At 38.7% G+C, this 13489-nt stretch overlaps 1 protein-coding gene across 1 annotated transcript in view; it reads right to left on the bottom strand.

Moving 5' to 3' along the window:
• The window catches only part of LOC124982241 (golgin subfamily A member 2-like), a 79559-nt gene extending 66601 nt beyond the window's left edge, over positions 1 to 12958 (bottom strand). The window contains 1 exon segment of the mRNA XM_047548545.1: positions 12947 to 12958. Coding sequence (XP_047404501.1) covers positions 12947 to 12958 — 12 coding nt within the window.
• Between the last annotated feature and the right edge of the window lie 531 nt (positions 12959 to 13489).

Below are 13489 nucleotides of genomic sequence, written 5' to 3'. Positions count from 1 at the left end.
GACCTACTTGGTCCCATCATGAGAAGAGTGACTGTTTCTACTGACACCGAGATACATGCAGTTTGTTCAGTTCTCAGGAATTTTGGGGATTGGTTCAAGGATGTCTGCATTGTTCTGGTTATAGGCTTATAGTTCATACATGTTTTGAAGATATGGAGAAATTCATTGGTTTTTTAAAGTCTCATGTTACTAACCATTTCACAGATGGGAATCTCAGATGCATCTTTGTGAAAATTTTATACATCTTCATTGTTCAAGACTCGCAAATCGTAGTTAAGGTTTTTCTGTTGATAATCCTGTAACGTTATTTAAATAAATGGAAATTTAAATTTTACTTAAAAAGTTTCAATTGAAAATTTTATAAAACCTGACTGAAAGTTGTAGTTATCAGTCCTTGAACGTTTTTCATGTTCTCTGATGGTATATCATGTCATATCCTCTTCTATAAATTCTAAGAATTCAATGTTGGATGTCCTTGGGTTGTTAAGGTAAGCGTGTTGGGTTCTGGGAATGTGTAGGCTGGTGCCCTAAGCAGTTTGGTCTCCGTGTAAAACCAGTTTCCTTTTGCCTCTGTGCTGTCCTTTCAACCCTTTTTTGGGGAAACTGAAGGAATTGATTTGTCTAAATTAGTTTTTTCAATAATGTTCTAGGAATCCATTACCATTGAAGATGTAACTGTAAGATTCACCCAAGAAGAGTGGGCCATACTGGACAAACTTCAGAAAAAGATGCACAGATCAGTGATGCTGGAAATCATCAGTCATCTAGTATCAGTTGGTGAGTCCATCAACGTTTTACATGAAATATGTTAGATACACATATTTCTTGAATCAACAAGTATCTGGAATAGCATCACTGTATTAGCAACTCCAAGCTCTGTCCCGATTCTCTCATACACTTTATAATTACATGAAAAAAGCTGATTTTTCACTTTTTTTATATTCTTCACAAAAAAACATTATTTTATTTATTTCATTTTAATTATTTTTTCATTTTTACAGACTGCATTTTGACTTTGATCTTTTAATTTTAATTACAACACATTTGATACCACACTAATGTGGTCTGCATGATAATTTTTTTGCATTCATTGTTACAAAATCTGCAAAGCCCAGGATAAAAGAGTGAATTGAATGAATGATTTAAAATCCATGAAGAGACCTAATATTTATAAATAATTATTCCTTTATACTCACTGTACTTGAGGATAGAATACTGAAAACAAGAGAATTCTGAATATTTTTGGGGTGCAGCTGTTGATCCCATTTGAAAGTTAGAGTGTGTGGAGACATGGGCTTTCGAAAAGACTGTTGATTTAGCATTTTGATTGTGGTCACAAGCATAAGTGTCCTGCAGACCTCTCTGCAATGGGAACACATACTGTCTTTTACTCTAGTGCAGTGAGGAAAGTTCAATAGTTCATCTCACCTCCCAGGTTCTCTTTATTTTTGCTAAGTCATCTTCTTGGACTTGATGATAATGCCTATTTCTTGGCAAAAATATTAAAATTCAATTTCTTTCTTTACCACAAATAGGGTATCTATTTTGTAAATCCGATATGACTTTGCATCTGAAGGAAGGAGAAATCCTGTGGAGGGTAGCAGGAACAGAGTTTCCCCCATGCCAAAGTCCAGGTAAGAAATGGAGACTTCTGATTCTATAGAGATGGGTTCCCAGTCAATGAGTATGAGCTTGGAAATATTAACTGGTGGTGCTTTGATACCACCTAAAAAGCAGCAGGGGATAATGGGACTAAATTTCTCATGTTTTGACATTTCTTTAATTTTCCAAACCAAATTTGTCTTCTACATTCATTTTCTCTTTTAGGTGAAGGGTGTTAATGCATTTTTGGATATGTAAATTTCCATGAAGTCTCTTTTCCTGATTTTCTTCTTTGAGATTTTCACTGCCTTTATCTGTCTAAACTTTCATCTGCATTTTGCTTTTGAAAATTATTCTAAAAATCTTTACAATGACCGGTATTCTACGTTTTTTCTCCATACAAATTTTCTTGATTCATGTGCTTGGAAATATTAACTGTCAGTGCTCTAAATGAATGGTTTGTCTAAAATACAGAAGGGGATATGGGACATAATTATTTTTGTATTATAACCAAAATTTGTGTGCTCCTAGGTTTATTTTTTCTTTGAAGAGAAAAGATAGTAATATATTTTGTATTTAAATTTCCATAGAGTCTCTTGTCCTGATTTTCTCCTTTGAAGATTTTCCCTATCTTTTATGTTCAGTCTTTCATTGTCTTTTTACTTTTTAAAATACTTCTATCCTGAAAATTTTTTATAGTTACCAGTGTTCTATATTACTAGTATCTACAATTTTTGTCAAATTGATACATCTATTCCATGAAAGTGCTAATTATCAAACAGCATTGTCCTGAGATTGTTGTTGTTTCATCTTTGTCTTTCTCCCAATTGCATGCTCTGACCTGATTTTTTTTCCCAACTATTATAGGTAGGGAAAATATACACCAAAAATGTAAAAGTGTGTGTAACCCACTTACTGGCAGGAAAGACATGCCCATCATCATATCAATGGTGGTAAGTTTCATGGATATCAACAGTGATCATTCCAAATTATTGGCATTGGAATAAATTTGTAATGTAGCAAAATTTTCTGACTGCAAATAAGTTTAAATCAAGCAATTTCTGAGTTAAAATGGTAGATAGTTTGAATTCTTGAGAAATGAACAAGGATTCTAAAGGGGATTATGAGATCCTCTAAAAAATTGACACTTCCATAAGTTTAACCCATATGACTAGTCTTTGAAATATATTGAAGTCCTTAAAATTAATCTGAATTCCTTTAGTTAGGATATTAACTAAATGGAAAATATTTGGCTCACCTGGGAAATGTATATGAAATTAAAGATGGAAAGATTTTCATATTTGTATTATGATAGATTTAAATAAGATTCATATGTATAGTAATTAATGCATGAGTTTATCTGGATACGTTCTTAAGAAATGTTTATCTTCTTCACAAAATAGAAATCTCATATCCAAGAAGATTCTTTGAATGGAATAATTTAGGAGATGATTTAAACTACAACTCTGCTTGGAGTCAACATTTATTTACTTACCCAGCAATGGAGCACTGGGTTAAGAAACATTGTGAACGATCCCTTGGTGACAATTTGTACCTTAGTGGAATCAAGGAAATTTGCAGCAACATATCAGGTGCATTTCATGCATATTTGAAAGGAAATATGAATTGTATAAAGCCTAGAAAATGGAAGAAGAGTAACCTTGGACAGATAAAATATGAACATCATCTATGGAGCAAAACCTTTAATCAAAACTCTGACATTAGGGAATCCAATAAAACTGTAGGGGAAAACATGTGTGTATGTAATTTTTGTGGAAAAGTCTCCAGTTACTATTGTGAGCTCAAACAACTTGAGAGAATCAACATTGATAAGAAACCAAATGAATGCCATCTCTGTGGGAAAGCCTTTGGTGAGTCAAACTACCTTGAAATACATGAGAAAATCCACACTGAAGAGAAACCATACCTATGTGATTTGTGTGGGAAAGTCTTCACTGATTTATCTAACCTTAGATTTCATCAGAGAACACACACTGGAGAGAAACTATACAATTGCCATCTGTGTGGGAGATCCTTCAGTAAATCAGTTTACCTAAGAAATCATCAGAAAACACACTCTGAAGAGAAGCCATATCAATGCCACCTGTGTGGGAAATTCTTCAGTCAATCACGCTACCTTAGACTACATAAGAGAATCCACACTGGTGAGAAACCACATGAATGCCACGAATGTGGGAAAGCCTTCAGTCGACCATCTGGTCTTACACAACATAAAAGAACACATACTGGAGAAAAACCATTCAAATGCTATCTGTGTGGGAAAGCCTTCAGTAGGTGCTCTGGCCTGAGGCAGCATGAAAGAACACATACTGGAGAGAAACCATACAAATGTCATCTGTGTAGGAAAGCCTTCCATCGGTACTCTGGCATGAAACAGCATGAGAGAACACATACTGGAGAGAAGCCATACAAATGCCATCTTTGTGGGAAAGCCTTCAGTCGATCATCTGGCCTTAGACTTCATGAGAAAACACACACTGGAGCAAAATAATATGCCTGCCACCTGTGTGACACAGTCCTCAACCATCACTCTACTATTAAGAAATGGAAGATGACTCACTTTGGATAGAAACCATTGGATTATCATCTATGTGGGAAAGCCTATTTTAGTACCCTAACCTTAGAAAACACAATCCAATGCTCAGTGAAGAGAAACCACATCAATGGCACCATTCAATCTTATAACGTTAGACTGCATGAGAGAACTGATAGGAGATAAACTATAGGAACGTCATCTCTTTGAGATAGCCTCCTAATGTCTGCATTTATAAACCCATGGTGGAGAAAAACTTCTATGATTGTAGCACAGTCTACACTGATATTAAAAAAATATAATACATGTAAAAAATGTGAAGTAGCCTTTTACCATATTTGTAAAATTTAAAACTGAGGGCCACAATTGAAGAAGAAACTTTAATTGGTATAAAATATTTTTTAAAATAATTGCTTCTCTACAGAAAAAAATCTCATGGAAATTAAGTCATATGAATAAAGTCTGTGTGGAAATGCCTTAATTGGTGATCTTTTATAGATGGAATAAGATTATTTTTCTGTCACAAAAAGAATGTAGTATTATACAATTTCAGCTCTCAGCTTTAAACACACCTGAGTATTTTACAGGAAATGACACTGAGTATCCCCAAGGCCTAGGGGGAAAAAAACTATCTTACCTTTCTGTTTTTCGGAATGCTCCCTGTATTCCTCATGAACTTCTTGAACCTTATTCATATTTGTTTTTTCAAGTTCACTGGTAGAACCCTTGAGAAGGAGTCAATAAAATTTGCATTTTCAGGGATTCCTTTTTTAAGTTTAATGTCCTCTCATAACTCCATTTAACCTGTTATTACAAAATGTGGAATATGTATGGTCAAATATAAAGTTATAATTGCACTATTATTACTTGGATCAATAATAATTACATATAGGAAAGCAATTAAAATTGAGAGACTCAATGAAACAAAGAGGTGGTTTACAATTTGTTACAAAATATTAATGGCATTTCCCCCATGTTCTTTGAACAAGAAAGCCAATTTTAATTTTGTGCTAAAATCTGTGAAGTATGTGGAAAGTCTCAATGGTGTCAACATATGGAAATATAAGTAGTAGTTTTTTGTTCACTTTTACTGTGCATATCACCAACCTCATGGCAAAGTGGATCAAAAAATTATGGATGGTACTTGTTCCACCTGATTTCCATTTTCAATATCTTCTTCATCTTTACATGTAAATTATTCAACACTTGTTTGAATGTTGAATTTATGGTGTGAGTTGTTGGAGGGAGAAAGGAATATTGATCTTTTCTTCTTTTCTAATTATATATCACACATTGAAAGAAGCTTAGCTGCAAACCAAATAAACTTCATTAATTTACAGGATTTATAGGTCAGAAGTACAAGTGAGGGCAGGTTGGATCATCTGGAAGCCTCTCACAGGACCTAATGCAGCTGTTGGCTGGGTCATAATCTCTCTGGAGGCTCATGAACCTTTTTCTATCTCACAGTCTTTGAGGAGGGTGCAGTTCCTTGGGGCTGTTGATGTGTGGACTGAGTTTTGACACCCTGACTACTGTTTCCTCTTACATGTCTGTTTATATTCTTTGTGAGATTGCAGATTTGTGGTGTGTTTGTGTATTTTTTTTTCTGTGAGTTTCAGGGATTGATTCCTTTTTCTGGCTAGACAAGTGCTAAATCACTGCACTGTACCCCAGGACAAGAGGTTGCTTCTTCTGTACTTAGAGGAGGCCTGTTCTGGGTTTGATTCTCTGTCCACAATCCTCCTTTTACAAGTAATAGATTCTTGTTAAAACACTTAACTTGTCAGGCACTCTCAGGAAACTTCTCTATGATTAACTGACAGTGGTTGGAAATTGTATGAACAAATTCCCTTCATCATTGCCAGTTTTGTTGCTGTGAACAAAATACATGAGAAGAACAACTTAGAGAAGAATTTATTTTGGACTCAGATTCAGAGGTTCAATCCTTGGCCACCTGACTCCACTGCTTTAGGTTTGAGGTGAGGCAGAATATCATGACTCAAGAGCATGACAGAAGAAAGATACTCAGCTAAAGGTGACCAGAAAGCAGAGAGAGTGAGGAGCCAGGAATAAGACACCTATACCCCAAGGGCATTATGAGACTATTTCCTCAAGCTATGGCCCAACATCCAACAATTTCCATTCAGTAGCACATTTTAATTATTAGTAAATCAATTCACCTTAACAGTGGATTGATTTACTAATCTGATCATATCACCTCCAAAATTTGGTGGCATTCCTATATTTTCTATCATGAGCTTTGGTGGGGACCTCATTTCTAAACAGTAATAGGGGACATCTTGGAACTCTTTTTCCCATGCTCTGAGTATTGCTGTCCTTCTCTCCTTCAGCCTACAGAAACCATTCCTGTATCACTGATACAGAGTAATTAGTTTTGTGCCCAGTGTGAATGTGATGCTTCTGCTACTACAACTTAAAGATTTCATGTAAGTTTTAGGTAAAAGATAACTATAGTGTTGTCAGATTATTTATTATGCATGTGGATATATTTTCTTTCTAACTACTTCAAAACAGCTTGCATCAAAATCCACATCTTGGGTGAGCCTCATGGGAACAGCAGTGGTGACATGATGCAGCCTCAGGTTGGAACTTCCATCAGGGTCCATGCTGGTGGAAGTTGGAGGAGGAACATCTGTGTTCAATGTCATAAGACTGGTTAGTAGTGTGGGAAATAGAAGGTGGACCCTTGGCCCCCATCCTTACCCACAGAAGGTGGTTTCTATTTCAATTCCCTATTTCTTTTTCATCATTCTAGCAATGTCATATTGAGAGTAAAGGAAACCCCAGTGTCTGGAAGTACAGGTGAGGAAGGAGCACAACCAGTTTGAAGGTAGAAGATCCAACATCAGGGGACCCACAGCAGATATGACAAACATAGACCCAGGTTCTCCATGTGGGGCAGCTTTGGGCACGTCCATGGTACAGTCCACTGCTATAGGGAAAAGAATCACCAACAGATTACAGGTGGCTGTGTCTCCAGCACATCCCTGCACAGGCTCCTCCAAAAAAATAAAATAAAATTAGAACATATAGGTACTGAGTTCACAGTCAATATTTAGTATTGACTTGTTTCTAAAACATCACATATTCCTACATTTCAGTGAACATTTCAATGCTATCATTGAGGAAAAACAAGTTTTTAGAAGAAGGAAGTAACTTGATGATTCACAGAAGACTTAATGTGGTCTACGACACAAAGGTTGTGGTCAAGTGTATGAACATCTTCATCTTGTGAAATCAAAGGCTCAGCTGCCCACAACACTGATTTAAGGTTTCTGTTCTTCTTTAAATACTCCCTGTCTTCTGCTGTCAGGACAGGTACTGAGGACCAGGGACCATGGAGAGTAGCTGTCCAAAATGATAAGGCTATAAAAAATCTCAACACCAGATCTGCAGCAAACTTTCCCATGGCCATTGTTATTTGTACACCACCTGTCATGCACACAGCAGGCCAGTCCACCTCGCCCATCCCACACCTTGTAACACCTCTGGTCTTGAGGCACTGCACCTGTGGGGTGGGTACAGAGTTCAGGACCCAGAGAGAAGATTTAGTAGCAGAAACTTGTCCTACACCCACTGTGCACGCTCCTTACATGTCCGCTTTTCCACCCTTTCCTTCCTTTCCTGGGTGTGTTTTAGTCACTAAATATTACTCACTCTGAGGTGTGAGATTAACTCTCATAAGGCAGAGAGTTCACAGCACATGTTGCTGTACACATTACACTCTAAACCATGTGGGAGAAAACAGCAAATATGCAGTAATGGTTGCTTTAATGTGACAATGTATATTAGTTTTCAAGTGATGCTTGGTCAGACATCATTTCTCTATGTGTCTGCTTTTACTAAGAAGCAGAATTAAAGTGATCTTTCAGGAAATATATTGGTAAGAGTCACTGAAACCCCATGTGGTTTGGTTGAGGAAACATGGTTGGTGTGAGGGCTTGAGTGTGCTGTGTCTGCATCCCCTAGATCAGTGCTACAAGAATTAGGATCTAGAGGAATGAACATCACCACACACATTAACCTTATTAAAAATGTAATCTTTGTGTAATCATACATTTACATACGGTAATGGTGTTTGATTCATTCTGTTATTTTTTTCCTCCCCCTCCACCCCTCCCACCCCTCTTTTCCCTCTGTACAGTCCCTCCTTCCTCCATTCTTGCCCCCCCTCCCACCCCGTTTACGTGTCATCAGAGAAACAACATGTATCCCATTTGTTTACAATAAAAAAATAAAAATTTTAAAAAAGGTTATAATGAAACCATCAAAAAAAATGTAATCTTTGATTTTCAGGGACATTGATTTCTAGATTTGAGCCTCTCTGCTTCTCAAAGAGACAGCAAGCTCATTGGCATCCCAGAAGCCAAGTTCAGCTCCATGGTTCTCCTCACTGGTTTTCCATTGTGATCCCCTGCCTTATTTTAAGAAACATCATCATCCCAGATGCTGTATCTGAATAAGAATCAGTGCTGAATAAGAATCAGCACTGAATAATGTCAGTGCCACCCAAGAGGAAGCAGCAAGCATTGCTTAGTCTTTCTTACAGAGACTTGTTCCTAGTCAGAGACGTTCCCAAATGTAGAAAGTTACAATTGTATGTCAAAGACTTGTGGCCTTTGCCCATCAACTGCAATGATTTCCAATATTTGCTGATATGTAGAAACACCGGCCTGTTTTTTAAGATTCGAATACTCAGGCCTAAAACAAAAACAAACAAATGAACAAACACTTAAAAACCAAAATGCTGAACTTTTTTATCTTGAATACTAGTATTTGACCTTATTGAGTCAAATATGAAATATTGTGATTCATATTTTAGTGCACAACTAGAATAAACTTGTCACGGCCACTATTCTGAGCTACAATTTTGTTTCCAATGTGTTGGAAAGAGAATCCATACACAGAAAATAAATGTGAACAGAAATGATTTTGAAAGGGATTTGTATAGATAAGCAATCGAAATTCAAGTACAACATCACTTATTAGGGAGGACTTTATTAACATTAAAATAAATACCAAGTACATGCTTACAATGACTTTAAATAACCAAATATGCAAGGTTAAGAAAACCGTCCACCTTGATTTCCACTGATACACTGCAGAATCAAAAATGTGCTCTTAAGGGTACTGTTGGACAGTCAGAGATCACAGAGATTATCCAGTGTTTCCATGAATTCAGTGATTTAGACAACAAATATTAATTGTAGCATTTCCCTTCCAATGTAGTTTCATACATACCTCTGCGTATCCACTCAAGTTTACATGAAATTTATGTAAAACCCTTTACAAGCTGGTTAACTTTCAATATGAAAGCCCATGTATGTGTGTAATTACCAGAGTCAGTGTCTGTGTGTCTCCTCACAGCGCTCTGTGGTCCTAGCAGTTGAACACACACTCCATAGCTGATGAAGTTCCTGGGCAGCAGCTGTTGCCTGCTCCCTAGGTTTTTGCCTCCTCATCCCAACAGCCCCCTCCAAATCATTTGAGACTGAGGTCAGCCTTCCTTTCCATAGTGGATCTCACTCCCATGTGCTGTTAGAGAGGAGGATTTCTGAAGGTTTTCCCAGAGAACACTCACTGGTACATGACCCTCAGCTTCTCCAGGATAGAAAGGATCTTTGTAGGATGGTTCATCTTCTCAGGAATGAATTGAGGGAGCTTTTATAAATTGAAAGCTCCATAGTCATTTCCAATCATCTGAAGACCATTCTGAGAAGATCTGCTGAAATATAAGTGGTGTTGGGGAAGGGACAAAATCAGGACAGGTTTATTGCCTAGAGGTTTCAACCAGTGCTGAAGCTCTTTTCCACATTTTCTAGTCAGTTGGATGATTCATCTAGCCCATGTCCACTCGCACTTGGCCGAGCCTGGAGAATATGGAGAAACACCAAATGAGGTCTTTGAGTGTTCCCTGGGCAGTCTGTAAGGTACCAAGTCTAGCTTGCATTTGAGGGTTCTGGCATGCTCCCTGGGAACCCTGGAATGTCTCTTGCCTGCTTCTTAGAAGTGAGTTTGAGTTCCTGACCCTCTACATGCTGCAGGCTGCAGACAGGGCTTTGTTTTATTTTTTTAAATTTCACATCAGGATACATGCCTCATGCCTGAGGGTTGAGCATCTTGTACATGCCTAATTTTAGGAGGCACCTGAGGAACTTAACTTAAAAGGAGGCACCTCTGGCTTTAGGTCTGTCATTTTCACTCCAAGTGCAGAGTTATGACCATAGCACTTTGTGGAGATTGGCTGTTGTTGGTGACAGCCATGTTCTGCCATTTTTTGGGCCCAGGAGGTGAGTAGAAGAGAAGTTCATGTCTTTGGAAGGGAAGGACTGCTGGTAGATGGGTCTCACATCTAAGTTCTTGACTCCTGGCTGACTTGAGAGAACAGGGCCCAGGACAGATCTCTTCCTGACTTCTGGATGGACAATAGGCTGCTCAAGGACAAGGAAAACACCTAAAATATTCACTAGAACTTGCTCTATGCCCAAAGAAAACAAAAATTAACTAAATGAGACATGGCACATAGAACATGAACGTTAACCATAAGATAATTCATGTAGTTACTTTAAATATGAAGTAGTGCTCAACCTCAGCACCCAGTTATGACTGGGAAAAACCAACTTGATGCATCTTGAAGACCATTCTGCTCCCAGCTATGTTTTCAAAGGGCCCACACTCCCTGCATTTTATCTGTGGGTCTAAAAAGAAAGTATTTAATCAGAACCACAGGCAGCACTTAAGTGTCAAGATAGAATAGATTTTCAATTCTTAGCTCAGTATTACATTTAGGGAAAAGAAACAGATTGGGACCCATTAGTTACTAGGATATTCAAGATCATAGAGCAGTTGAAGCAAATTTTAGTTAGGGACACTAGAGGAAAGAACTGGAGGTTCTGAGGAAGACAATAATTAGTCATATTTCAACAAAAGGACACTCCCTTGTTAGTGTGATACTAATTAGTGTGTGAGGTGGATTCTCCCTAATCTGAATGAACCAGTCTGCATGGTGAGAAGATCCAGAGCCAGAACACCGTAGGATGGAACAAGCAGTTGAGTCACAGAGACAGAAGTATGTATGACACCAGTCTGTGATCCATGTCTAACCAGGGCTCCCCACAAACTGGTGCCTCCAGTTACCCTGCAGCATCCTCCTCTGCTGGGGGGTCTTCTGCCCACTGCCCCCCTTTGCTGCTGTTTCATATTCTGGGATGAAATCATTCTGTGGGGCTCAGGCTGTGGGCAATCATCCTCCCACTATTGCATCTCCCTGAGTAAGTGCCATCTTCCTCAGGTGCTGAGTTTGGGATTTTCTGATTCACAAGGAAAGAAAAAAGCGTATTTCATATTCACAGAGAAACCAACAACATTCATGCCCTTTCTTTCTCCTGGGGGTGCTGAGGAGACTTCATGACCAGTGTTAAATCTGCTTCCCACAATGTGAGGTCCCTTTCCCAGATGTTTCTCCATTCCCTGGTGTGATTACCTTGTTCAAGCTTAGGTCCCTGCCGTAACCAGACACATCTTCTAAGAATGGTAATTTTAGATCTGCACCTTGAATGACTGATTTTAGAAAATGTGTTCATTTCTAACACAACACAGAGCTTGGGGAGAAGAAAAGCAATAACTTCCCAGATTTATGAAGTAATCATGGCCACAAGGACAGGTATGTATAATCTTCTACTATGTATATTTGAAAATTAGAATGCAGTTTGGTTTCCACTTCTATATCTTTATTGCTAATTTGAGATCAGAGGAGGCAATTTTTAGATAAAAATTCACATATAAAATCCATTTTCTTTTCTACAAAACTTTACGTTGATGAACTGTTTTCTTATTATTGCCCTAATTTTAGCATCCCCATATTCAACTACTTTCAAATAAATATAAAATTAATAATAGTGTTCATAGTGATAGTATTGGTGATAAACACAATCAACTTAAGGAAATGGAAGTTTAAAGTACAGAACATCATTTGGTGATAGACAGGATGTGCACTGTTCCATTTTATAGACCCAATAGAAGTAGAAAAACACATTTCTAACTCTATTCCTAAAGATTCAATTAGTGAATGAAAATTGACAGAGATAAGGAACCATAGAACAAAACTTTAGTATATTAATTTTTCCATATTTTTTGTGGTCCTCTATAGTAATGGCACTGACTGGGGAGTTCTGCCAACAGGTGTCTGAGCATATAGTTAGACTGAATGTACTAGAAAACAAGGAAAGCAGAACTGCCTGAATCTTTGCGATTTCTTCCAAATACACGTCATTCAGGACATGTTTCTCAACATGTTCATTCTGAATTCAAAATCATCATGAAAATCCACCAAAAAGAATACAAAGACATTTGTTTAATAGAAAGATTATTGACCCCATCAAACTGCCATCCCATGTAGAGATGGTGAGTTTCCCATGAAACTGGGTCTATGTCTGTAATGAATAAGTTTCTCTAAAACCTGTCAACATTCTTTATTTCAAATAAATGTAAAGTGTAAGAACATAAATTAAAGAAATGATAGCTTTAATTTACAGAAATTACAAAGTGTCAGTCGAGCCTCCTGGCTTTCCCTGGAGAGGAAGATGGAATGGACAAAGATGAAAAGGATGAGGAGGCTCCTTGGCCCAGTCTGACTGTCCCAGAGGTCCTAGACAGTCAAGAGGCCATGGTGCATTTTTGAATGCAGCTCTAGCCAGTTCTGAGGAAGAGAAGGCACAGCTGAGCAGGGAGCTGAGGGAGCTGCTGTCACGCTGCCAGCACCTGGCTCACCTGACAGTCCATCCCTGAGTGAGCCCACAGAGCAAGCACTGGTCCCCAGGAGTGGAGACAGCTGTGTGTCTGGGGAGAACCCCCAGGCTCCACGTGTGGCCATGGAGGAGCTGCCGAGCCACGTCCTGGAGGTCATGCAGGAGAAGGTGGAGCTCCACGAGCAGGTGGAGGAACTGGAACCTGTCTGTACCCAGCTCTCTGGGGAGACAGACACCACTGCAGAGTATATTGCCCTCTACAAAATCAGAGGGCAGAGCTGAAGGAGTGACACCTGGAGGAGGAGGAGGGCATTAGGTGGCTGGCCAGGACAAGGGGCAGAGGAAGGTCAAGTTGTTGCATCTGCAGGAGCTGGTGCTGTGGCTGGTGAGGGAGCACAGTGAGTGGCAGGGTGTGTTCCTGGTAGTGGCCCAGAGTCCTGCTGAGGAGCCCACCAAGACTGCAATCCCCCAGGAATTTAGAGCAACTGACAGAGGTTGAGAGTTGCACCTTGCTGATAACATGGACCCAACACAAGGAGAGGCCGGGATGACTTCTCCCCCTGAG

This window comes from Sciurus carolinensis, chromosome 4, assembly GCF_902686445.1.
Source record: "Sciurus carolinensis chromosome 4, mSciCar1.2, whole genome shotgun sequence".
Taxonomy (NCBI): Eukaryota; Metazoa; Chordata; class Mammalia; order Rodentia; family Sciuridae; genus Sciurus; species Sciurus carolinensis.
Note: the sequence above shows the minus strand (reverse complement) of the source record. Positions and strands in the feature narration are given on the sequence as shown.